The 27065-nt window shown below is 35.6% G+C and overlaps 3 protein-coding genes and 1 long non-coding RNA gene across 7 annotated transcripts; 3 read left to right on the top strand and 1 right to left on the bottom strand.

The window, feature by feature from the left end:
- The first annotated feature begins 597 nt into the window (after positions 1-597).
- LOC147564635 (small ribosomal subunit protein uS8my-like) lies at positions 598-3608 on the top strand. Of its 2 annotated transcripts, XM_086648305.1 has the most exons (4): positions 598-779; positions 824-1037; positions 2441-2601; positions 3237-3608. In XM_086648305.1, exons 2-4 carry the CDS (start codon positions 908-910, stop codon positions 3333-3335), a joined length of 390 nt encoding a protein of 129 aa, XP_086504431.1. In that variant the 5' UTR covers positions 598-779; positions 824-907; the 3' UTR covers positions 3336-3608. The 2 variants fall into 2 exon arrangements, with proteins under 2 accessions (XP_086504431.1, XP_086504425.1); XM_086648299.1 differs by having other exon boundaries at positions 603-1037.
- A 3361-nt stretch (positions 3609-6969) lies between these two features.
- On the top strand, positions 6970-9251 carry LOC147564634 (small ribosomal subunit protein uS8). Of its 2 annotated transcripts, none has more exons than XM_086648283.1 (4): positions 6970-7133; positions 8100-8250; positions 8358-8518; positions 8947-9251. In XM_086648283.1, exons 2-4 carry the CDS (start codon positions 8118-8120, stop codon positions 9043-9045), a joined length of 393 nt encoding a protein of 130 aa, XP_086504409.1. In that variant the 5' UTR covers positions 6970-7133; positions 8100-8117; the 3' UTR covers positions 9046-9251. The 2 variants fall into 2 exon arrangements, with proteins under 2 accessions (XP_086504409.1, XP_086504417.1); XM_086648291.1 differs by having other exon boundaries at positions 6988-7133; positions 8103-8250.
- A 912-nt stretch (positions 9252-10163) lies between these two features.
- On the bottom strand, positions 10164-13324 carry LOC147564633 (soluble inorganic pyrophosphatase 4-like). 2 transcript variants are annotated; one of them, XM_086648497.1, is made up of 10 exons: positions 13172-13324; positions 13040-13075; positions 11949-12092; positions 11807-11835; positions 11535-11600; positions 11342-11449; positions 11179-11244; positions 10977-11097; positions 10763-10844; positions 10164-10424 (listed from the first exon to the last, which is right to left on the bottom strand). In XM_086648497.1, exons 3-10 carry the CDS (start codon positions 12088-12090, stop codon positions 10382-10384), a joined length of 657 nt encoding a protein of 218 aa, XP_086504623.1. In that variant the 5' UTR covers positions 12091-12092; positions 13040-13075; positions 13172-13324; the 3' UTR covers positions 10164-10381. The 2 variants fall into 2 exon arrangements, with proteins under 2 accessions (XP_086504623.1, XP_086504631.1); XM_086648505.1 differs by lacking the exon at positions 13172-13324 and having other exon boundaries at positions 13040-13170.
- An 11674-nt stretch (positions 13325-24998) lies between these two features.
- LOC147564632 (uncharacterized) lies at positions 24999-25605 on the top strand. Its single transcript, XR_015236937.1, has 2 exons — positions 24999-25337; positions 25456-25605. It is a non-coding gene; the product is annotated as an uncharacterized LOC147564632 (long non-coding RNA).
- Positions 25606-27065: the final 1460 nt, after the last annotated feature.

Here is a 27065-nt window from a genome sequence, read left to right as displayed (position 1 = left end):
TTAAAAGACGTATATAAAATGATATATTATTAGTTTATAATATATTTACGTTGTAAACAATTTCAAATTTATCGTAAAGTTTAGTTAGTTACATGTTTTACAGTTATATCATGTTGTAATCGTAGTATCTTGGGATAAAAGTATAGAATAAGCAATGTGTTGAAATTTACATGTGCATCTTATGAATATAAAGAAGAATAACGTATAAAGAAGAATAACATTCAAAGTATAGAAGAAGCAATGTATAACTGAAGTTAATCGTACAAATCTTAATTGATTCCATATAGGTCTAACTAAAAATGATGGGCAACCCACCAACGCTCTTCTTGTTCGAATTTGTAATAATGAACAATATGAATTTTGAGTGAAACAATAATTACGAATCAAACGAGAGAACAAACATTTGGTCATGGGAGCGTCTATAGGCGTTTTTACTCGTACTCGAATTCTCTCTTTGCACCTCACACACTAAGCAAGTGTCATGGTATCCACATTTGGTCATGGGAGCGTCTATAGGCGCTTTTACTCGTACTCGAATTCTCTCTTTGCACCTCACACACTAAGCAAGTGTCATGGTATCCACATTGAATCTAATTTGTGTTGGGTTTGAGCAACATGGACTGAGATTGGCCCTCAAGTGGAAAGGTAGAAGGAAGCTTGACTGCAAGACTCACCCGTCGAGAAGGGGCGTGCTCGAGAAAGTCCGCCTTCGTGATCCGACGGTGGCGTTGGACTGTTTGGTTGGTGGACTTTGGACTGCTCAGTTCGGGCACGAGAAGGCGCCCAAACAAACACTGCGAACATTGTCATCTCCGGAGAGTAGGTTTCGGCCGACTTGTGTCTTGTGCTTGTCTAGAGAGAGAAAGAAGTGTGTGAGAGAGGGGGAGGAGAAGAAGAAGAAGAAGAAATGGGGAGGAGAATATTGAATGAAGCACTGAGAACGATAGTGAATGCAGAGAAGAGAGGAAAAGCAACAGCTAACTTACAACCTATCTCTCATGTTATGTCTTCATTTCTCAAGATTATGAAAGATCGAGGTAAAGCTCAATCAAAACCCTAAAAACCAAAACCTCATTTCTACTTTTATTTTCTGATACTAGAAAACCCAAGGACAAAAATCGTCAAGCTTCTTCTTTTTGTTCATAATACTACTTCAATTGAGTTTTGAAGTCATGAATTAATAAAATCTAAACTTCTAGTGTCAGTTCTAAGTTTAGGGTTGAGGAAATTATGTTAATTTTCTGATTTTGGTGTATGCTTTGTGAATAATGAAACCTATCAAATTTTGGGTTTCTGGAAGTCTAAAATAATTGTTGAAGTTATTTGATCATCTGATCGTTTAGGCATCAATCTAAAGAATAACTGCATATTGTGTCACTAATCTTCTCTTATCAAGTTCTGAAATCTGCTGTTAATGTGAAATTTGATTGTTTATGGAGTACTTAATCTGAATTTGAATTGCCAAATGCCAATCTATTTGTTTGCTTGAAAGTTTATTTGTTCCTCACTTTTTGGCCTCCTCAAATGTTTCGCCGGTACCACACGGTCACGGAAATAAGTTCAAGCTTTAATCTACTTCCTTTTTTTCAATGCGACTGTACTTTTGTTCCAAGAAAGAATAATGCGACTGTACTTTTGTTCAGAGAAAGAAAGCAAACTGTTGCCTCATTCCTTATTAAAACTAAGTATCTAACCTTGAGGCCAGACGACCCATATCTCACACTCATATGTTGCACACTTGGATTTCATGGTTGAAGAGTGCTAGGCAGTGTTTGGATCATATATTTGGTTGGTCTATAGTATCAATTGTTCATTAGAATGAGGTGTTAGACTAGAGTTAGTCCCAGCTTGGTTGTGGGAGGGGGTGGCAGTGACTTTACAAGTGCGAAAGAAAAGCCTCACCTCTTAAGCTAACTTTTGGGGTGATAGAGGGTCAAGACCACCTGGGAGCAAGGTAGGCCCTATACCACACCCACAGAAGGATCACTTTTTTTTTGTTTTTAATGATAACTGAAGGAGGATTATAATTTTGACGTTCATCATTAATTTTCTATGAGAGTTTTTATAGTTTGATTTTGGTCGATTTTCCTCTCTCTTTGAGGACTTCATACGTCGCTTGATAGTGAATGAGTACCCCAGCATGCAGTTCTGTTAGTTAGATTATTGTTGGTTGAAGCCTAAAGTACAATCTTCCTTAGATGCCACAACTGATATGCAGCACTTTTCATGCCTTTGTGTCCATCTTGCAGCATTATGAACATACTATATGTCAGAATTTTGGCTCAGCTTGCTAATGGATATTTTTTAATTTAACTTTAATCTTGTGAGTTGATCCTAATTCCAAAACAATAGTCTTGTGGCAGCTTATAATTCAAGATATTCATATGCCAGAGTCACTTAATGCATACTTATCCTACGAACTTGTCAACTTCCTCTCCAGGATATATAAAAAATTTCCAAGTATTCGATCCGCACCGGGTGGGAAAGATAACAGTTGATCTGCAAGGCAGAATAAATGATTGCAGGGTTCTCATGTATCGTCAGGACATCAGGGCAAAGGAGATTGAAGAGTACAGATTGCGTACACTTCCGACACGGCAGGTTCGTATATATCCTCTGCTCATCTAGTACTTCAATGAACTGCCTTTTCTTTTTGTTGCACAATGCATGAAATATTTGTCATTTTCTCTATTGGCGATTATTTATTTCATTTGGTACTTCACTACTTTAGTGTTCCTGCATTGTGTTCTTTTACAATATCATATATCTTCTGTTATTTTTCCCCCTCGAATTCGTACTCTTCAGATTGTGTTCTTATAGTGTTTTTATGGTACTACTAAGCAGTCAGAACCAGTAAGCTGAGATTTTTATGAAGTAAGAGAGATGTCTGAATATATATAAAATGGTAAAAACAGAAAATATGGGCTTGAGAGAAAAGAGAGAAGATTCATGATAAGAACATAAAATATGAAGTAGAGAGGTAGAGCTGCCTGGACAAAAAAACAGCTTATTGGTCCAAAAAATGACTTACTTGCCATTGTTTACCTAATGAGAATATAAGCTGGACTAGGTATATTTTTTGTTTTCGTGTTGTTATTCTTTTTATCTTCTGCAGAATGCTAGAAATTGGAAACTATTAGTTTCATCAATTTTTCGTGGTAACCTTGAAACTTCTTTGTTTTCAGAGACGAACTTATTCAAATTTATAGTAACTTGTTCTTTTTTGGCATGTGCAGTGGGGATATGTCGTGATTAGTACTCCCAATGGGGTGTTGGATCACGAAGAAGCCATCAAACAGAACGTCGGAGGCCAGGTTCTTGGTTATTTTCATTAAAGCAACCTCTTTCTTTCTCAGTCAGTGCTAAAACTAGCATATGTTATTTTAAGTTTTAAATCGACGAAGATGCTGATCTCAAAGTTAGGCAATAAATTATGACAAATTAGATTTTTGTAAGTGATTCAAGTAACTTTACGTTTCCGTGTTTATCTTAGCTAATCAGATGATGATATACTAAGATACACTCAGCTGGATTACTAACGATGAATTGGGCCATGTGAATTTTTTCATTGTTTGTTATAAGTTAAAGCCAAGAGATACTCGAACTTCTACCTGCGACTCTTGTGTAAGTCTGATTATGGTTATCATGTAATGTGGGTAGCTCGTAAACTAGTCCAATGTGGCAAAAACTAGCAGATCGATGCATTTGGAGAAGCTTCCCTACCGGTGTATGGAAAAAAGGTGCCTTCCAAGGTGGTAATAAGCAAGAAAAGGTCTCCATCTCGATGTATCGGAGTTTTTCCTGGTTTTTAGTGCAGTAGAGATGTGATTTCCTAGAGAACTAGTTATGATTGCATCCTGGCTGAAGAGCTTTCCTTCGTGCTACCTAAACCTAGATTTTTTTTCCTATATATCTTAGTGTCTGTGCCTGGGTAATACTCAAATTAGCGAGCTAAATGTGTTAAAGGTCTCTGTGGTTCAGCAAATGTGTCGTAAGGACAAAGGAGACGAAATTATGAACTGACTAACGAGTCATTCTTTTTCTCGTAATTATGAGCATGACACGGGGAACACTCACTTCGAAACAAACCAATCAAAACAGATGTTTGACATGAATAGATTAAAACATATCTTAAAATGAAAAGAAAACAGATCTAAAAATGTCAGTCTTTTTCGGGGTATCTTACTTTTCAAACTAACAGAATTTAGAATTTCATCTTCTTCGTCACGCCATCTCCTCAAACACAGACGTAATGAATCGCGTAGACCTAATCAGATCACAAAACTCTTAAGATATCATTAAACCTAACAATATGTTCATCAAAATTGGGAAGATAACAACCCCAATTTTTTTTTTTGTTGAGATAACAACCCTAATTGATGTTTCAACAAAAAAAAAAACAACCCTAATTGATATAAGATGAGAAAGAAAAGAGTGGGAACATGTGAAGAGAGCTCTGAAGCAAACCTTCACCTTCCTGCCAAACCTTAACAAATACTTTGTTTGTTATAAGATCATAACCAATCTGGTTCTTGCATCTTTGTGCTAAATCCTAAATAAACGTTCTCTCTCGCGAAATACTTTTTACTAAATCTAAAACAATTTTTTGTGATCAATTCTATAAAACATCTTCGTGTCATTGGTATCCATCATCGCATCATCGTCTTCTCCCATTGCTTCATTTGGAGAGAAAAGGATGGGGAGAGAAGGCAGATAGAGATATAAATTGGATCCTTTTTACACAAGACTCACATAGCCATTCCTTTCATGACGCAGAATATATAATATGTAAATACATCATAAATTTGAATAAGTAATATAATTGTCCTTCAACAAAAAAAAAGTAATATAATTGTCATTGTCAAAGACATTTTGAGCCTCGAGGTCATTTAAAAATTCTTAAAGTCACCTTATGGAGTTTGAAAGGCCAGCCATTCTTAGCTTTAGCTTATTTTTACCATTTGAACACAAATTAATAAAGGGTTATTTCTAAAATGACCCCCAACTTTGTGACCAGCTTCCTGTCTAGACCCCCTACTTTAGCAAATATTCTCATATGGCTTCATTTTTTCCCTTATCTTTAACTTTCCGTTACTCTCACTCCTCCATCTCATTTCCTCTCTCTGCCAAGTCACCTAACACGCCACATCATCATCTTCTCCGCCATGGGTCGCCGACCGGCCAAATTTCCGACCGGCGACTTTCAAACTTAAAAAAAAAAAACAAAAAATTTCTCTTCTTCTTCCTCTCTCTCTTCTTCTTCCTATCTCTCTTCTTCTTCCTATCTCTCTTCTTCTTCTTCCTCTCTCTCTCTCTCTCTCTTCCCCTCTCTTCTCACTCTCTTCCCCTCTCTTCTCACTCTCTCTCTCTCCAAAAAAAAAAAATCATCTCTCCTCTCTCTCTAAACTCCGGCGAAGGGGGTTTCCCTTCGTCGGAGGTCGGGCAGACCTTCATGGTCTGTTCCGGCAGATCTAGAAGGTCTGCTCGAGCAGACCTTCATGGTCTATTCGAACATACCATGAAGGTCTGTTTCGGCAGATCTGGTAGGTCTGCCGGAACAAACCTTTAAGGTCTGTTCGAGCAGACCTAGAAGGTCTGCCCGACCTCCGGCGAAGGGAAACTCCCTTCGCCAGAGTTTAGAGAGAGAAAGGAGAGATGAAATCAAATTTTTTTTTTTTAGAGTGAGAAGAGAGGGGAAGAGAGAGAGAGGAAGAAAAAGAGAAATTTTTTTAAAGTTTGAAGGTCGCTGGCCGAAAATTTGGTCGGCCGACGACCCATGCCGGAGAAGATGATGATGTGGCGTGTTAGGTACTTGGCAGAGAGAGGAAATGAGATGGAGGAGTGAGAGTAACGGAAAATTAAAGATAACGAAAAAAGGGGGCCATATGGGAATATTTGCTAAAGTAGGGGGCTCACAAAATTGGGGGCACATTTGGGAAATAACCCATTAATAAATCATATGATTCCAATCCCACCAAATATATAACTTGTGACCGTCAAGGTTTTGGAATAGATACACAACTAACTAAATTACTAGTTATTTGCGAGGACTTTTGTGCAGATTTAATCCGTTGTTGGTCACTTGTTTGATTTCAAGGACAATCTTGAAATTATTATTAGGACGGAAGACTAAAAGCATATTTTAGTTTGTTTATTGGGATTAAAGCTGCATCAACTAAATGTACATAGAGGATCGTCCTTACTTAGGATGATCAACTCATCAAAACTAACACAAGCAAGTCCCGGTTTAGTGAGTAAGTGCTCATTTTTTATTGATCTTGGCCAGATATAAACTCTAGAATGGTATTTGTAGCGCTTCACATTTTGGGAGTCACTGATAATTTTTTCGCTTTAGACACTTCAGGTCCAGTAATCCAACAAGTTCGGGGTTTTGTTCTTGGCGAAAACTCTACGGGTGTCCACCCAAAGGGTCTCGACACTTGCTAAGCTTGAGAGTTCACCTATGACTCAGACTCTGGACACTCTCGTGAGCGAGCGATGTGAGATTATCACAATCTTACCACTTGCACCCATCACCTATGCATTTTTCTTTTGTGAAAGATTCAAAACCATCCGCAACAATGTTAAAAAGCGGACTCTTTTCCTCACATGTTTGCCCCAAATATTTTGTCATCATATGACATTAATACATCATCAAGATGTGATAAGCACGATAACCGTCGAAATTAAACTACGAATGCAAGAGGCCTAAAACCTAACAACGTATTAAATAGGTCTAAAGCTCGACAAACTTATTAGTTATACTCTTAATGACCAAATTCAATAACCATGGATTCCACCTCTTATGGGAATGGAACCTGAAATCATGCCAACACAATCAACCACTTAGACAACCTTTGCGGATGCCTTTTGACCCTTGCGGGGGCGCCTTCTACACTTCCCTTGTCTATTTCACTTTCACGGTAAAAAGTTAATTCAAATATTTTCCGAGGGTAATATCCGGAACAAGAGTAAGGAACCAATAATAAGGGTATTTTCGTCAATTGGGTCGATTCTCTCACTCCCTCTAAGTAGGGCAAACCCACATGTGTTTTCAAAACCCTAATTCTTAGCTTTCATACGTTCTCCGCCGTCCGGAAAAGAAGAGCAGTCGAGACGTATCTGCAACAAAGGTACAAGCTCATAATTCCCATTCATCTTCCTTAATATTAGGGTTTCGATTCCTGAATTAAGCTTCCATAGTTATTCATCAAATACGAATCAATTGATCTATTATTGAATCATCTTTTTCTGTCTATTTTTTACTGGTTAGTTTTTTTTTCTTCTCATTTTCTGGTTTCTAGTGTTGGAATCATATCAACTCTGATATTGCATCCATGGTTGTATATATGATCTTAACAATAATGGGTCGCATAAAAATTAAAACTTTATACCTAATTACCAGTAGATACTGTTATAAGGTTGTATATTAGGTATAGGTATGAGCTTACTATCTGATATGGTATATCCCTGAAATAACCATTAGTCGTATGGAAGATTATATCAGTGACGCCAAATATATCACCCATTTCTTTTGTCCTTGTGGGGTTTAGGGTTGTATCTTTGGGTAGAATTTAGCACAAAAACACGACTAGACATCTAATTAAGAGTTATTTATGGCACTCGTCTAATCTAATGTAATGTCATTTGCCATGAAACAATTGTAAGTATTGTCTACAGTGATAGTGTCCCAAAATCTGAGGTCGACCGCGGGATTTTGCCCAACCAGAGAGAGAGAGTGAAACAGAGGGCGAAATCTGGGCGTCTTCTCGAGTTTTGGCGGTTTGGCTTCGACCTACCTTTTTGGGCAAACTAGCATTTTTGTGAGTATAGTTGCAATAGGTGACTTCATATTCTAGATGCAGGGCTGGTCTGTTCAAACTTTGTGGTTGGTCTTGATTGTTTTAATTTCTCAATCCAAGTAATATTTGATATTTTCGAAGCCCAGATGATGCTAATCATTATTTCATTATATATGATTGAAACTTGAATAGTTGGTTCTTTGTTGGCCACGTAACCTTTTGTAGCTGTAAATATTCATCTTATTAAGCTGTTAAGAACTTGAGTGTAACATTGTAAATGTTATGTTTATGTTGCAGCAGTGAAGTTCAGCAAGGATGGTGAGAGTGAGTGTTTTGAATGATGCACTTAAAAGCATGTACAATGCTGAAAAGAGGGGGAAGAGACAGGTCATGATCAGACCATCTTCCAAAGTCATTATCAAGTTCCTTATGGTCATGCAGAAGCATGGTTGGCCTTCTTACTTGGACTTTTTCTTTGGGCTTCTCATTTTTCGTCCATCGTTAAATCTTTATCACCTACATAATCTCATTTTTGTGCATTTGGTCTGTATACAGGTTACATTGGTGAGTTTGAATATGTTGACGATCACAGGTCTGGCAAGATTGTCGTGGAATTGAACGGAAGGCTTAACAAGTGTGGTGTCATCAGTCCTCGTTTTGATGTTGGTGTCAAGGAGATTGAGCCTTGGACTGCAAGGTTGCTTCCCTCCAGACAGGTCAGTTTCTTCTTCAACTCTTTTACTTCAAAGATTTGTTTTAATCAATTGAAACAAAATGAAACGAAAAAAAAAAGTTTCTTGTTGCATAGATCCTTGAAAATGCCTATGCACAAGGGGAGACCCTTGATTCAATCATTTTTTATGTAGTTGATTGAATGGTACCATTGAACCATATGTTCATACACTTGGTTTTGTGCGCCATTAGATCTTCGTATAGGAAAACAACAAAACAGGGGGAAGATCATAGATTCATGATTTCTTCCCAAAGTGATCATCTATTAGTCATTTTTCCTTGCTGTGGTTAATGTGAAGTTGGAAAACGACAAAATAGTGGGAAGATCATAGATTCATAATAGTTTCTTCCTAAAGTGATCGATGATCTATTAGTCATTTTTCCTTACTGTGGTTGATGTGAAATTATGCAGTTCGGTTATATCGTGCTCACGACATCAGCTGGGATCATGGATCATGAAGAGGCAAGGAGGAAGAATGTTGGTGGTAAAGTACTTGGTTTCTTTTACTAGGTCAAAGTTTTGACAGAGTATTTTTGGTGGTGAAATGTGAGAGACTTTGTGTTGTTTCTCTACAGAAGTTGGGGTTAATTTTTATTCAGAATGTTTGTGTTTTCTTTATTTTTCCTTACTTAAGACTGGAGTCTATTAGATTCTATTGTAGAAGATAATATGAATTTATTTGCTTAGTTTTCTTATTGTTAAACAGTTTTTTGTTTCATTCTTCGATTTTGGTTTCTTTCTGCTTGAAGTGAAGGAAATAACAGATTATCTTTTTATATTGAAATCAGATAATGAACTTATCTATGGATAGACAGATGATCAACAATTTCAGTTCGCATTCAAAGCCTTATTTCTTTTTGTGAAGTGTAAAGAACAAAAATGGAACTGCACAAAACAATGTGTTTTTGAAGTTGTCATTTTTACTCTTTCTCAAATGTACAGGAAAAGAGAAAAACGGTAAAATCATTGCCAAAGGTTATGTAATTGCCCAGATTGCCAAAGGTTATGTAATTGCCCAGATTGCCAAAGGTTATGTAATTGCCCAGTAGATGGTTTTACACTTCCACATGAACTGTCAAAGCATAAAAGGCTTTTTTCTTCTCTACGTTATTTTCGTCTGCTCACTGTAGTTCGTTTCTTGTTCTTCTTTGTCGTCACTGTCATCTTTGAAGACTTCACTACACAGTTGATAAACACCCATGAACCCATCTCTGGATGAGGGGGTTTATTCCTTTACTAGGTGGGTAGGGAGAGAAATAGATGGGTTGTAGTTATTGTAAGGGTATCTTAAGGGACGGAGCGTTTTAATATATTCCTTTATGTAGAGGGGCAAGGGGAAGAAATGAGTCTTCTTAGGATGTACTTCGACCACTTCCCTCCATCTTTTCCTCCCTCCTTTTTGGCTTTTTTAATTGATATTTTCAGTGTTCTCTGGCAAAGCTTTTACAAGGTGACGAATTTGAAACATAATATTTAGGTATCTAGCTTCATCATAAGTTTGATACACGTTATTATTCTTAGAACCTCCTTCGTTATTATGGAGAGATGGAAGGTAAACAAGTACAACTTGCCAGAGAAAACACAGTTTATGAAAAAATAATTAGAAGAAATTATAACAATCGCCGGGATTGAAAAAAGATGATTGGGATATATGAAAAACGATAAAATGCAGCTATTGAATTTATAGGACTATTCGTATGATCATTAGTAGTACATAAGCAAGTATTGAAACATATACTTCATCACTAGAAGGATATATAAGTTGTCCACATTGACTACTGAAAGTAAACTTCAAGTGGTTGAAAACCCGTAAATTCTGGAGCAGCTTCGAGATTTCTGTCGCCAATTACCTCCTTAAATTTTCTACTATGTATTCTGCATAGAGATTCCTTCAAAACACCAAAACAAAATATCGATTTAACATGAAGTAATCAATACTAAGATCTACACTTTCAACTTCACTAGGTCTTTCCAAGCCAAGCAATGACCCCCTTAACCATCTTGTAGGTCGTTGTGTACGGGCCTTGGGCCTGGGTCCAAAGTGCCTGAGGGCCGTGACTCTAGCTGGGCCAGCCGAGTGACAGAGAAGTCACTCGGCCAAAAACTCGACTATATATATAAATATATTCGTACATGTAACAACTCGACTATATATATAAATATATTCGTACATGTAATACTATAATATGGAACGTACATAGAGAAAGGAATAATAAGGAGTCCTTACATGGAGTGTTCGACAACTTCATAGGCAGCAGAGGCTGGTAGAAAATCATTCACTGCAACTTCTTTGTTTTCATTCTTCTTGTCTGATTGCATTTATTAAGAAAACGACAAGCATGTACACATATTGAGCTGCTCCTGGAAAAAAATATGAACATACAAAACAAAATGTGTTCACTAGTTGAATCTTTTCGATCAATTTAGTAGTGAAAGGATACAATCTTCAAAGAAGCGGCGAATCTCAGCCAATCGATGAGGTGGGAGTTCCTTAATATCATTGAAATGGCGATATTCAGGATCATCTGCAGATACTGCAATTATCTTATCGTCTTTCTCACCCTGTATGCATCAGTATTATAACAAAGTAAGATTATGTTCAATGATCGCAAGATGTTTTTACTTGTGGGTATTTGTACATACCTGATCAATCATAGGCATGACTCCTATGGCTTTGGCCCGAAGAAAAGATCCAGTAAGAACTGGTTCCTAAAAATTATCGAAACATCACGGAAAGAACATCACATAAATTTCAAGACTCGATATAGTAATGATGAAAAAACTTATCTGGATTATATTAGAATACCTGCATAATGACTAGCACATCCAAGGGGTCATTGTCGTCACAAAGAGTACGAGGGATAAAGCCATAGTTGTGGGGGTACACGACTGAGGAGTACAGTACGCGGTCAACCTGCCAAAATATTTTCAATTATAGCATCAGAACATATACAACTCTAGTAGGGGAGCACTCATAAGAATATTGAATTCTGTATTACCTTGATAAGCCCAGTTTTCTTGTCCAGTTCGTATTTCACCTTACTCCCTCTTCCTATTTCCACCACCTGCATAATTTACAGAGGTTTTCGCTCAAATTCATATACCATTAGCTCTGTTTGCGTCTAAGCATGTTTGTTGAGAGAAACAATTAACAGGTTCGTAGGATCATATATCACTAAAAAGCTACAATAGCAAAGTTGTGCTTTCTACGATATATGACTACTGAAGTTACTATTAATTCTTTCCAATACATAAAGTTTAGTGCCCTTACACAGTTGAAAATAATCGGAGCTTCGGGTCCTGAGTAAAAAATGTAAAAAAAATTTAAATTAACATTACATATGTTAGTTTATCAATTCAGTTTATGGGTAATTGATCAGATGTGAAATGAAATAAAACCTAAAGAGATATACCAATCTCAAGATCATGCCAAGGGTGTGCTGCAACTTCTCTTCGTGACATGGATGAAAGGATTCTTTCATTGAGAGGAGGACGAGCATACGATGGTGGGTTGGAGTTTGAACCATTGTTTGGAGTCTCAGTCTTTTGATCCATTACTGCAAGTTAATAATAACAACAAAAATTAGATTTCAATAATATGCAGTTCCTTCTCTATTCACTTGAACATAAACTGTATCCTGTGGTCACTAGCATATAAACAATTCTAAGTACCAAGATATAAAATGAAAAGAAGAAACAAGGAAAAGTAAAACATGTCAACATAATCCAGCTTCTACTAGGGAAGGTTTCATTAGCACAAGAATTTTACTTAAAAAAAGATGTCAAAGAAAGCTTCATTCGATCTTTTAATTGTTTTTCGAACAGAAAATAAGCTTAATGGGCAGAGATGAAAGCACTAGAACCCAATTTTGGGTCTTTATTAGATTAGTGAGCTTTAGTGCTTCGACTAGGTAAACCTTTTTAAGGGATCAGTAACCACCTTCCTACTCCCTAGTTGCTAATTGCACCAAATGTTACTTATTCTTTTTGAAACTTTGCTAATTGATTCTGCTTGGCAAAGTTGAAGGTTAAAAAAACACATGAAAGAACAACGTGAGAAATAAGTAATCCTTGCCAATTGATCTATGAATGAAACATCAATTTCTGCAAATAGAGCTAGATCTATCAGATCTAGAAGTGCAATAACTAAAAATCCACTCACAAAATCAAGAATTATAACTTCTTATATAAAAAGAAAGCAAAACTAACTAAAACTACTTCAAAAATCATGTTTAATCTTCAAAAACCTATTTACACAATTAACTCAACACCGATTCAACAAATCAAACACACAAATTTCAATATCAACCGTTTGATCTATCATTTCATCATTAAAACCGAAGAGAAGGTCGGAATTTATAGAAACAAAAACAAGGAACACTAAAACTTCAACAAGTCTGAATCTAAACATATAATCATCGCCAAGTAATAAGATCGTATACGGAAATTTACACACAGAAGATGAAGTTTATTTTTAAAACATTTCAATGAATCAAAATCATACCTGAAGTAATCGAAGCTGTATTGAAATCGATCGAAACTGCAAGTAGAAATCGGAAACGAAGAGATGAATTAAATGAGAGAGAGTAGAGAGAGAGAGAGAGAGAGAAGAGTAAAGCAGAAAATTGGAACTTACGAAACGTAAAGAAGAAGAAGAAGAATGAGAGTGAGTGAGTACTTCGCTTTCCCGCTCGGTTCTTCTCTTTGTCTTAATTGTTGTGAAATTGTGGCGTATATAAATAAATAAATAAACTAAGCAGTATTATTCTAAAGAATATCTTTTTCAGCTAGTGTCATCCGCTACACGTGTGGTGTAAAAATGAACCTATAATCTTATAGGCCCCCCAAACTATTCCAGCACAATCATCTTCATACCTTTTTTTTTTTTTGTTGAAATCAAATACATTAACTTAAAAGTCTATTACAATATCCAAATTAAAAAGATAAACATAAACAGTAAACAAAGTAATACACCAAAATACAGAAATGAGGAATTGCGTAAAATAACTTCGTGTAGTGGATCTTCCTTTATTCTGTAGCTTAGACATCTGGCAGCTCTTCAAGATGATTACGTGAAAGTTGGTCTTGAGATTTCTTCCGATAGATTGAAAGATGTAACTAGTACCTGCCTTCCTGTAACATGTAAGATGGATTAAACAGACACCCGAAGTTCCAGATCTGAACAAGGGTGTCTGTAGGGTGGAGCCAAAGGATGGTTCCGGGGTATCCCGCCAGTATTCTCCATATGCAGAGACCATATCCGTTCGAGTTCCACAAAGTAGAATTTGATCAGACACCTGGTAAATGGGATCGCCGTCATAGCCCGAGTATAAATACTCGGCTAATTCGACAAAAGATCGCACATGAGATGCGACAAGGGGTGGAAGTGAGCATGTTAAGGATCTTGGATAAGTAGTTAAATCTATGCTAAAAGCAAAAGCGAAAGAATTCGAAAGAGATTGAGCTGAAGCGTAAGAGACAAAAGGTGGGCTACTAAGATGGACAAACCTATGTGAATCGAAGTGTCTTCCGGGGTCGAAAGGTAAGTTAATGCTAATATTAAATCTTTTATAAGACATACGATACGAACTCATGATCCATAAGGTTAAGCGATGGATCCAAATAAACATGAAATGATAATGATTACAAACTTTACAACCTCTCTTGGAGATGAAAAGTAAGATGATAGGAGTTGGATTAACTTTAGAGTAACATTCAGTTGAAATAGAAGAGAAATTGGAACCTATGATATGATCATCGATTAACCGGAGTGGGAAGAAAATCCCCCTCCGATGGTGGACTATATGCTTGTTAAACGGCATCCAAGACTGAAATAAAAGCTAGGTACTAACTAATTAACCTAGAAACAAAGATAAAAAAAGTCTAGATTACTTCCCTGTCTATGTCTAAGTTCGAGAAAACTTATGCTTCTGCTTTGTCGTTGATTCACCGTTGCCTTTGAAGACATGCAAGACGGCCGCCGTCGAGGAACCGAATCTGTCTTCAACTCGATATTACCCCTAATTGCTTCCTGGATTTGAGCTCCGGTAATTGATTTACTTAACTTTAGGGTTCCTATTAATATATGACAGATCTGTTGTTGAAAAAATTCGTTTGGATTTTGTTTCTGATCTGGAATGATTTTGAGATTAGGTTTTCAGGTGGGAATAATAGAGGAAAATAGAAACTGTTAATGGTTGAAAATTGATGCTTCTTTTGCACATAGTAGTTGAGATTGAAAAACTGATTGATCTTTAGGTTGATTTGAGATGATTTGGAAAGTTTGAAGGCAAGATTTGTCTTTTGCACTCTGTTCTTGGTAGGATATGTTGAGATCTACTTTCTCTCTCTAAAGTTAGAGAGAGAAGCTCCGGGTTCAAGCCTTCCTTATCATACACAATCATCACATCATCTTCATACCTAATGGTCAAAATTTTGAGGTTGGACTTAGACTCCAATCTTAATATTCCATAATGTGATAACGGTGTAATTAGGTTACGAACTAAATGAATTTGTATGAATCTTAGATGGAATGCATTTCTAATTCAATGTTTGTATACTGTATCTGGTAATTTGTACAATGCATTTTTAAGTGTTTAATTTATATTATTCAATGACTTTAGGTTCTAAGCATCTGAAAAATTAGATTAAAAACTATTAGAAATGATGAGTACATAAATAAATTTGTATTAATCTTACATCTAATGCATTTCAAACTTAATGTTTGTATACAATGTATATTTTTTTTGTGTAATCCATCTAGCTAGTCACTTTATGTTCTAAGCATTTGAAAAAATAGTTATGAACTATTAGAAATGTTGTATGCATAAATGACTTTGTATATACATAGAGAGGTAAAGTTGGAAAAAGGGAAACAAATTTTTTGCATAGAGATGAGATTTGGTGAATTGGGATATTCGTTTGGACTAGATGTGTCTTTATAATTTATTTTTGGACTTTTGATACATTTTAGAGGATGAGTGGACTATTAACACAACTAGGACCTTGTTTTTAAATCTCTAGCCCATTTTTTTAAACCATAGTTTTTTTCTACTTCTTCACCAAAAATACTTAAAGAACAGAAAAAAATGTGTGTTAGGTAATGGAAACTTGTACATTTAAAGTTGAACCAATTCAGTGAATTGTATGTACGCTTTCATAGCATATACTGATATACATTGTCTTATGAATGTTAAATCACTGCAGTTAATCATAAAAAATGGTTATATTTATAATGTATAGATCTCCACTTACTATAAAAGTAATACCATTTTTTTCCAAGTCAACATTATTTAGTTTAAGTGTTTAACACAAGATTAATTAGTCAAAATTGGTCTAATTAAAATAGAAATGAATTATTCTAAGACTCATTCTTTAGAAATCTTAGAATCTTAAAACTAGAGAAAATAGTTAAGTTTTGATGGTTTAAAGTGAAAATTAAAATACCAAATATGTGCCTTAAAAAGACACACTACAAAAGCATCTGCTATGGTGTTTGATTTTGTACGTATTAAGTGATTTTCACTTATGAAGTTCGGAATATTAATCTTAGGTGTTTTTACTTTAAAGTGACGATAAAATAATAAAAGTTCTTTAACTCCAAATTCAATTCAAATTTATACGAGTATGTAGTAAATAAATCTCTTTTATTGTGGAAAATGAGTTTATCTGTGATTTAATAGAAGAGCAGTAAAACTTCTAAGTCATAAACCTTTTAAACCCTAAATATATTGGTACGTCTTTGTACCTATTATCTCTATTTCTTTCTCTTGTTTTTTGATAAATTGCTCGAAAAAGTGTTGAATTTGTTCATTCAAATTAAAATTTATAGTGACAAATTAAACATATTTTTTTTTTGCTTATTAATACAGGTGAAAAAGGAACCGGCGAGTGTTTGGGTTCTTGTTTTGATAAATGCGCCAAGAAACAGTAAAACTTATAAGACGTTTTATGGATACGTCATGGTTTAGGGACTTTTCAGGTTGAAGATTTCGTCGATATCTGATCGTCCTCCCACTAAATCAGTTAAAGTTAGCAGTCCCTCAAGGAACCAACATGATAACTCAATCATCCAACATTGATCATTGTACAGATTTTCATACTACACGAAGAAAAAAGTAAGTATTTGATCTCCGCAAGTGGGAGAGAGCAACGTAAACCATGAAATCAGTTAAACCGGAAGCATATCTGGTAAGAGTTAGTGTCTGCACATAAATTTTGATAGACACAAGTTAATGCTTCTGATTAGAAAATGATAATCAGAAAGATTGTGGCAGCCTTACAGATCAGTAACTAGCGGTCTTCTCGAGCACGCCAATCTTTTAAACCCAAAAACCCACATTATCAAAAATCTAACTTAAAGTTCTGAAGACTGAAATATAGTTCTAGCATAAAACTTTTTCAAAATGATTCAGTTCTTACAAAAAACACTTCTTCAGTTCTAAAGCCATACTGTAATGTTTGCCGAGACAAAAGGCCCCTTTTGGCGGGATCATTGGAAAGTTAGGAAAATCTCATTGTATGAAAGTTAGGAAAATCCAAAGCAAAAATCTACAAAAGGGTTTTTGTTTAGTAAGTTAGGAAAATTCATTTAAAAATTCATAAAAAAATCGGATATTTATCGGAATCGCTATTATTATATATCAAAAAAATCCTTGTGAAAAAACCTTTCCAACGAATACAAGTTTGTTGGATTTGGACGAGTAATGAAGGAGTCGAGTATGCTTGGTTAAAAATTTGATGTTTCCTTGTGAAAATAGGCAAAATAATAACTTAGCACTATATAGGGGAGGGTTGAGCTCCCTCCCCAGGCCGTGTACATGCCTTGGGCTGGCGCGTGCCTTGGCCCTTGCCTTGCAACATAGGGCATCCCAAAGTCAAAGCTCGACACGAGGGTGAATGAGAAGCTTCCAGGAGTTGCCCAACTCACCCACCTTAGGCCAAAAAATCGAAAAGTCCCCAGCCTATGCCCGACACTTGGGGAATCATTCCATGTCTGGAAGTTTGCATTGTATGACATCTTCACTTCTCATATTGTACTAAGAACTCATTATGAGGATGTTCTTTAGTTGTGGTCCAGATTTCCTTATCTGTATTTGAATGATGAAGACTCGTTATACCCCAAGTATTTGAGACATGATAGGCCTAAAAGGTTACCCTAAATAGGTCACCACTCGCAAATATACGGGCGTCAAGTAATATTTCCGGTAAGACCGGGTCGATCCGCAGAGACTAGGTGAAATCTATTCTAAAACTTAGAAGTAGAACGTTTTCTTTGAAAATTGTTTTGGTGACGATAAAATCAAATACTGAAACAAAAATAAAAATGAACTCAAATGGGGGAGAAGTCTAGGTTTTAGGAATTCACCACATAAAATCACCTTTGAAATAAATAATTATCTAATCAATTCCCTTTCTTTATAACTCAGAATTTCGGATAATAAACTATCCTAATTTCGGGAGATGTTTTCGGTTAAAAATGATAAAGCATAAGAATGTAGTTGTTTGTTTCGAAAGATATATCTCTAAACTATTATCCATCAAATAATAAGTATACACCCTCAAAGGATCTAACCTAAGCATGATGTATCAAATCTAAAAGCATAGATAATGAAAAGATTACATATTTAACAAACTAGACAACTTAAACTTTGAAGCACGATAAAAAGAATTAATCAAATATTTATATGTTGTCTCTAAAAGTTTAAATATGGGTTTCATCCTAGCCCTGGAAGGAGAATTAGCTACTCATAATAAAAAATTAAATCAAATATGACAAATGAGAGAAAATGGAAGAAGAATTGAAGTTTTCTCACTGATTTTCCTCTGCCAGCCAAACGCGCCCTAAGGGAAATTTTCCTTCTGTTTTTACTATTTTCCAGGAAAACAGACCAAACAGACCCTAAGGGAAGTCGATTTTCTCGTCTTCTTGGAATCGATTTCTCTGTTGGAAAATGATTTTCCCACTGATTTTCTCGTCTTCTCCAACTCTTTTTCTCTCTCTACTTTCTGAAAGCTCTCTTTAACTCCTTCTAAAATGTTCCTTTCTCTCTCTATAACTCTCTGTTTCTTGATTTCTCTCACAAAAATTCAGAAAACAGTAGCAAAAGAAGAAGAAAAGATAATGAATTCTGATTTTATTGGATTTCTCTATCTCTTTCTCTCTCTATACAATCACTCAATCCCTCTCTATCAATCTTTGTTTCTTTATTTCTCTCACAAAAATAAAGAAACAATACAAGAAGAAGTAGAAAAGATGAAGATGATGATGATGGTAATAACTCTCTCTCTTTTTCCTTCTCTCTCTTTTTCTCTGATTTTTCTAGTTTTTGTTGAACTTTTGACCCCAAAAGGTGAGATATCTCCCTCTCTGTTTTCTTCAGTTATATAAAGAGAAGAAAACCAATTCGAAATCAATCCAATCTTCCCATCAATCTTTCCTTTACTCTCCATTTTCGAAAGTTTCTGTTTCTAAAACTCATTCCCTTTATTTCTTATTTCCTTCTTTGATTCAAAAATATATGATTTCTCTCTCTACTGTGTAATATATTCTTCCAGCCGAATCTTCATTTCAACTCTCTCTCAATCTTCTACCAAATCCTCTTCGATTTCTTTCTCTTTCAAGCTCTTTCTCTCACTGTCATGTTTAAATTTCTAGAGAGAGAGAGAGAGATCGGATTTGTCCCTCTCTACTTTCCTTTGTTTTTCAAATAACTACCAAATTCCCAGAAATATGGGCGGGGACCATTCAAGACGTGATTTGCTGGCAGTAGGGTTGATACGGTGTATCATGGATCAACGAACTAAATTGACACTGCCGTTAGATGGATTCGTTGTGCGCGTTGTTGCAGCCAAATTTGTTGGAACGTGTGTGGAGCATCGTACTACCGTTGTCGCAATACACATAATCAACTTCTAGAGAGGATCCCGAAACCTGTCCCGATGTGCCCACATGTGTATCGAAATTTCGAATTAACGCCCGGATTTGTGCCATATGTCATAGAAAGCCCTAAGTTGACCGGATTTTGACCAAAACCTTGACTTGCTCTATTTTGCGCGTCCAGACTCCGTTTTCACTTCTGTTTTTACCGTTGGACTCGTCTTGGAGCCTACTTTCATGTGAGTATCAATATTGACAAAACCACCAGACCACCCTCGTCACCAAATGACCAAAATGCCCTCAAGAGTGTCTTTCTCTCGATTATATCCATTTTTGCGCTCAACTTCTTAGAAAACACCTGGACAAGAGAAACACACAATTCATCAGAGTAATCGCTCGAATTAGACTAACTAGCCTTCTTTAAGAGATTCAGATGAGACATTTTCATGTCTCATCAAGACATCTTAGGTGAATGCTAATCATGTCCAACATAACCGATCTTATGTTTGATGCATAAATATCTTTCTCATGTGTGCTTGCGCATCAGAGCCTACTAGACTCTAAGTCTTGCTTAGCTTTATGCCATGGGACTTGGGTCGAGTTTCTCTTATAGAGTCTTTCGCATTTGGACTTCAAGAATCATAGCGTAGTAAGTTTCTTAACTTAGTCCTATCTTTTCAGTCTATTCTTATAGATCTTTGATGTCAAAAGCATATCATCCTTTTGTGTGTGGTCTATATTGAGTCAGTTCTTAACTGTTTTCAACATCTCAATGATATGTTCTCTGCATACTGTACCTGAAAACCTGTCACTCACACTTATCTTTTTGAAATTTCCGAGATTCAGGATTCTTTCCATTCTTTGGGAATCAAACATCTTTCGATTACCTTGTTAAATCGAAAATTCCAACTCTTGCCTAATTCAATCCATCGATGGATTTCTGAAGCATGTATTTTTACTAACTTCTAAAGTCGGTAATCATATCTTCTTTTATAAGTTAATTAGGGAAGATGGGTTTTGACTTTCATATGTTAGTATGGACTTAAACTTGGACTGAGGTAAAGATCTTGTTCATAGTCTCACGGTATGAATCTGTGATCTTCATCTCTTTGTCTAGTTTTGAGAAACATCAATGTTTCCATCCTTCTCAGTTTTCTCCTTTGAAAAACTAATTTTTCGTCCAGTGGATTTTACTCCATTGACCAAATTATCAAGTTCCAAAACTTGATGAGATATGGATTCCATAATCTTTTGATTCCAAGCCAAAATTCAGAGTTGGTTTATGTCTCTGCACAGTGTAGGGATTTATACCCTTATACTAGTGTTTATAGCGGATAACGACATCTAATGTCTAACACTAGTATCTCCAAGATCATCATGCAAAACTAGTAATTAACTAATAAGAAGATAGTAGATTACCTTAATCGATATTTCCTTCAAGCTAGTTGAATAGATTAAAGAAGACCAAAAGCTTCAAACGTAGCTCCTCTACTTGGGACACCGAATAGTGTATTTAATCTTCCCTTGAAAGCTCGCCAGCACTCCAATGGTGGTTTGATAATAAGAAGACCTTCTTCTTGCTTGACTAGAAGATAGTTTGAGAATTAGCTCACTTTTTCCTCTCTACTTGATGTGGTAGAGTAAGAAAGCTTAGAGAGAAATTCCACACCTTATTCTCTATCCTAAGAGTGTTTATATAGAACCCTAATAATAATCCAACTCCTTTTAGGTTTCCTAAAACACCCTTTAGAATAAGATTTAAGGAAATTGTCGAAAATAGCAACTATTGATATTTTCTCAATTCCCTAAGGATGTGTCCGAACGCCACGAAAATTGGCAGATATAATGCTTATTATATCAGCAACTAATCCTTCAAAATTCAGCCCAATCCGAGTCCTAGAAGTATCCAAATCGGTCTAGGCCCAAAACCCTTATTTCGGGTCTTTTTGCTATCTTTTGCCCAAATTCTATTTAGGCCTGTGAGATATGTTTTTGGGACATTCCCAATGTTATATCACACTCCCACTAGTCATATCATCCGATTAAATACCCATTCTTATGTGTAACCCTATGTAGGATCCGATCGAAGTTAGCCGCGAATTACTTCGTAATTCGACGATCATAGTTGGTTTCTAGCTAAACACTACAACCCCTAAATCAATCGGACTTGATGATCTTCTTCATCAATTGTCCTAGCCGACATATTGCTCGCATTGCCATCTTGGTCGAAGGACACCTCCTTCAACTCCTTCAGACTCCCACTTAGACTTAGAACAAGTGCAATGCCTCGATTCCCGTGTCAATTTAGTATCCCATCTGATACGTCACGTCATTCAGACTTTCTTGATCTCCGAGTACAACTGTAAAAGACAAACGATTAATTCTTAATCCGTTTGAGCACGGCCACGCATTTTCAGTTGTCACTCATCAAGTGGCCTTGAGACACTTTTGACCTAATGTGATTAGGATGACAGAATCCATTCTTGCGCTCCCACTTAACTTCATGTCTCTCCTGTCCTTCCCAGTATCTGTCTTTATAACCTCCTTTTACGGCGCTGTGTTTGACGGAACCAAAGTCGGACATTCCTTACATAAGATGAGTGGAACACTCATGTTTTGAGGAATCTCTCCAATCTTGTCTTTTGAGAAGTATTTGACGTTCATCAAGAGTGATGTACTTCTCATTAGAGGGTTATCTAGTGTATAAACCTTTTAAACACCAACGTAGTCGAATCGAATACACTATTCTTCTTAATCCCATGAGGTCTTGGGATTGAGTCTCAACAGTTTATCCCCAAGATTTATCCCATGTAATTTAGGCACTAAATAAAGTAGTTGTTGTCGGGTTTTAGACTCTTTCTTGTCAGACTTTAAGCGTCTTTAATTATTCGTTTAACTTAACTAGGTGGTTATCGTGCTTATCACATCTTAATGATGTATCAATCAGGGGCGGGCCCACATAGGGCCCCGTGGGGACGAAGGCCCCCACGACCCAAATGTGAGTCCCTCTTGTAGTAGTAATATAACAAGAGGGTGCCTATTAATTTACAACCAAATAAGTAGTAACTCATGCAAAATACCAACCCAACTTTATTGGTTACTATACTTTTTTTTAATAAAAAAGTCAATGACCCACCACCAACATTTACTTCCATTAAAAAGATCACCACTTTCCAACTTGTCACGACAAAATTTAAATGCCCCGCAACCCTACTGAATACGACCATATACTGGTGTACTTATAATAACCCCAATTATTTTCGTAACCATTAAATATTTTTTTTAGGGCTAATCTCTTTCTATTCTAGGAGAGATCTTATAATTCTTTTTAGTTAGTCACTTCTATTTTACTTAAACCCTAAATTATTTCAATTAAAATTAAGTTTCAAATCTACTATTGTATACTAATTTCAATTAAATTAGAAACAAACAAAGATATAGAAGTTATAAATTTCGGTACTTAGGTTCTCTTACAAAATCGTATTCTCATTTTTTCTTTTGTCGTGACATCAAAAGAAGACATGTATACCATTTTTCTTTTCTATTCCTATATGATTTAAATTAAACTTTTTATATTCAATAAGTTTATTAAAGCCCGTAAACTAATTATGTTTTACATATCTATTACTTATAAAAGATAAGGTGTACACGCTTGTTTGCTTACTATTACATTGGCATTAACACTTCCAATTACAACTGCTACAGTAGAAAGAGTGTTTTCTAGTATGAGTATTGTGAAAAACATATTACAAAATCGAATGGGAGACGAATGGATGAATGATAACTTACTTGCGTACATTGAAAATGATGTATTTTATACTATTAGGAATGAAGTTATTATGCAACGATTTCAGAAGATGAAAACTCATCGAGGACAACTATAAATACGTAAATAGGTAAAATATTATGAATCAATAAAAGTCATTTTCTTATAACATATGAAATTGTTATTTCTTTTGACTTAAATGTGCCCCCACATCGAAAAATTCCTAGCTTCGCCACTGGTATCAATGTCTCGTAACGATTAACGTAGATCGTAGTCGATTTCTCAAAACAAGTAAAAAAATGGTATTATAATAATTATAAAGATATCCTAAATTTAAGAAACTCGATCTTTTGTATTCAAATATCTTAACTTCTTGTTGATCGTTGAAAATTCTTTCTAAATCTGTTACGTTACTCATGTATCTCATTATGGTCCATTGATATCGTCAAATAACAAAGTAGATTATATAGAACTACTATATGAGTTCAATATCACTTGTAGGTCATGATAAGTTTCTTTTACAAACATGTTACACTGAGTAATAAACATATACTTAAGTCAACTAGAAAAAATACAATTAAAATAATAATTGTAATAATAGTATAGATTTTATTGGGTTGTTTGAAGATAGAAGAAGAAGAAGATAGAGTAGGAATCGTTTGAATCTGAAGAGAGAGAAGATAAGGAAGAGAAAGAAAAATAATGTGAGATTTTGTACGAAGTGGGCGGATTGAGATTTATGAAGAAAAGTTACAGAAGACTAAGATTTATATATGAAAGTTATGACATGGCATGAAAATCTATACCATTTGTTATATAAATGATTAACATCTATAACAATTCTTCTAAAAAAACATCTATAACAGTTACAGACATGTAAAATTGGTTTGAAAATGGTTTTTAAGGAAGCGAGAAACCAGTAACCCGATAAAGCATAACTTAGTGGTTTCACGCTAGTTCTTATCACAAACTATTTTTTCTCATATGTTTGAAAGTTTCATGATATTATCATTTTTTTTTTGCATTAGAGAGCTTGCCTACTCGAAAGTAGTAGATATCAAGACCACTAGATCTGTTTTTTGTATACCGTTTCCCTTCCTTATTTCTCTGAGTACATAGTTTACTGCATTGTCTGTAGAATTTGGGATTATTTCATAAATTAAGCAAAAAATCCAAATCTATGAGATTATTTCCTTGTCATGTTAAAAAGTCTTATCAACAAAATCTTATAAAACTATGGGTAATCATTACTTCACCAATTAAAACTATCTTGATAATTGCTTTATCAAAATCGAATACTGCAAAAAAAAAAAATGGATTTAAGAAAAAGAGAAATGCCAAAGGCTATAATGACTTTAGTATATTATTTCAAAATAGATATTTTTACATAATAGTCATAAAGATTTACATAATCATAACTGTGTATTAAAACTTAATTTTTTTTCAAACAATATTCATTAATCTTCCTTATCAAATATTACTAATATAATCTATTTATTATCTCTCATTTTGTAAATCATGCAATCTAAACAATATTTGAATACTCTTAAGATACACCGAAATCACATGTGTCAAGTCATAAATTTTTTTCTTTTGCAACTCATGTGACTGAAACTACAGTTTTCAATATTTTTAAGTTAAAGGAAAAGAAAGATTCTATGTAGCCACGCTAAAAAACTTTTAGTTGGCAGAGATTCAATAACAAAAATGATTCAGAGAAAGAAAATCTCTCAGATAGAGTTTTATTAATAAAGTTATTTTTCCTAATCATGATCCAAAACGAAAGTCTTATAAATTATAGCCTTTCTCATGGGTTCTACATCATATCTCAAGTAGTAAGAGAACAAACAAGAAAAAGAAAAATAAAGTTGTTTTTGCTTGAGATGGAGGGTAAAATTAAGTGTGGAAAGCAAACTGTAATTATGTTGATGATAACAGTTTTGGTGTTAGGCATGTTTGTAGAGCAAGCTCAAGCAGGTTGGTGGTGTGTTACCCAATGTTTTTTTAATTGTGGTGGCGGAGTTGGCATTTGTATGCGTATGTGTAAGGAGTTGTGCAAAAGAGTGTTACATGTCGATGAGGTCAATATCAACTATACATGTCAGTCTCGTTGTGCTTTATCTTATTGCTCTAATATCAGTACCCCAGAAAATCCTCGTAAGTTCATCATATTCTTACACAGTCAAATTTTATTTAAAATTAAATATTACTTACAAAATGCCAAGTTGTTTTAGCTTAGTTTTCTTATTTCTTTTCGGATTTTGTTTTAATGCAGGTCTGGAAGAAGAACAAATATGTTTGAATTCTTGTTGGGATAAGTGCAACAAGAAATACTAGATCATAATCTAATTGTATAAATTAATTTGGAAGTTTAAGTCCAAATGTAAGGAAAGACTTTGATGATAATATTTGTGTGTGTGGTGTACTTTCTTGTTTATAAAATAATTGGAGTTAATAATGATTAATGGATTGCTATACGAGGGCCCTTCAACCCTCTCGTCAAAACCCAACTTCTCATAGTGGGTCCAAGGACATCTAACGGTTATAATTCTCCCCGTGCACATGGCGTCATCTCTCAAGTGTGTTGTAGCGCCTATCTATGATCCGAAATGCACCAAATCATTCTTCTATTGATAACTCCAACAACCATCACTCGGTTGGCTGTATGATCCGAAATGCACCAAATCATTCTTTTATTGATAACTCCAACAACCATCACTCGGTTGGCTGATCCTTCCTTTATTTTCTTTTTGGGTTAATTCTGTTTTGGCTCCCGATTTGTGACCAACTCGCCGTTTGGGCCCTTATAAGTGTCCGGTAGTTCGTTTTGGCCCCAAAAATTTCCTAATTGACCCCAAATTTTTTTCAACCTCCCAATTCTACCACCATGACATTTCTGTAATTTTATTTTTTTCTTTTTCTTTGTCCACCTCATCTAACAATTACCTCATCACCTCTGTCCACCTCACCCTTTTTCTCCGGCGAAAGGATGCCGACCGGAATAAAAAATTCCGACCCGCCACCTTTACAAAAAAAAAAATTCTTCCTTTCTCTCTCTTCATCTTCTTCTCTCTCTCTCTTCTCTTCTTCTTCTTTCTCTCTCTTCTTCTTCTTCTTTACTCTCTCTTCCTCTTCTTCTTTACCCTCTCTCTCTCTACAAGTCCGACGAAGGGGTTAATCCCCTTCCCCGGACGTCTGGAAACTAGACTTTGAAGGCCTGGAAACCATGCCGTGAAGGTCTGGTTTTCAGACGAATCTGGAAAGGGAACTCCAGATTCGTCTGGAAACCAGACGTCCGGCGAAGGGGATCCTCCCCTTCGCCAGACTTGGTAGAGAGAGAGTAAAGAAGAAGAGGAAGAGAGAGAAAGAAGAAGAAGAGAAGAGAGAGAAAGAAGAAGAAGAAGAAGAAGAAGAAGAAGAAGAGAAGAGAGAGACAGAAGAAGAGGAAGAGAGAGAAAGAAGAAAAGGAAGAAGAAGAGAGAGAAAAAGGGAGATTCTTTCTTTTTTGTAAAGGTGGCCGGCCGGATTTTTTTATTCCAGCCGGCAACCTTTCGTCGGAGAAGAAGGGTGAGGTGGACAGAGGTAATGTGGTAATTGTTAGATGAGGTGGACAAAGAAAAAGAAAAAAAAAATTACAGAAATGCCATGGGGGTCAAATTGAGAGGTTGAAAAATTTGGGGCCAATTAGGAAATTTTTGGGACCAAAACGAACTGCTGGACACTTATAAGGGCCCAAACGACGAGTTGGTCACAAATCGGGAGCCAAAACAGAATTAACCCAAAGAGAAAATAAAGGAAGGATCAGCCAACCGAGTGATGGTTGTTGGAGTTATCAATAAAAGAATGATTTGGTGCATTTCGGATCATAGACAGGCGCTACAACAC

The sequence above is a fragment of the Eschscholzia californica genome, unplaced genomic scaffold (assembly GCF_041429995.1).
Source record: "Eschscholzia californica isolate CP2 unplaced genomic scaffold, dmEscCali1.0.p SCAF_1, whole genome shotgun sequence".
NCBI classification, from domain to species: domain Eukaryota; kingdom Viridiplantae; phylum Streptophyta; class Magnoliopsida; order Ranunculales; family Papaveraceae; genus Eschscholzia; species Eschscholzia californica.
The sequence above is the reverse complement of the archived record's forward strand: the minus strand, read 5'-3'. Positions and strand labels throughout refer to the sequence as shown.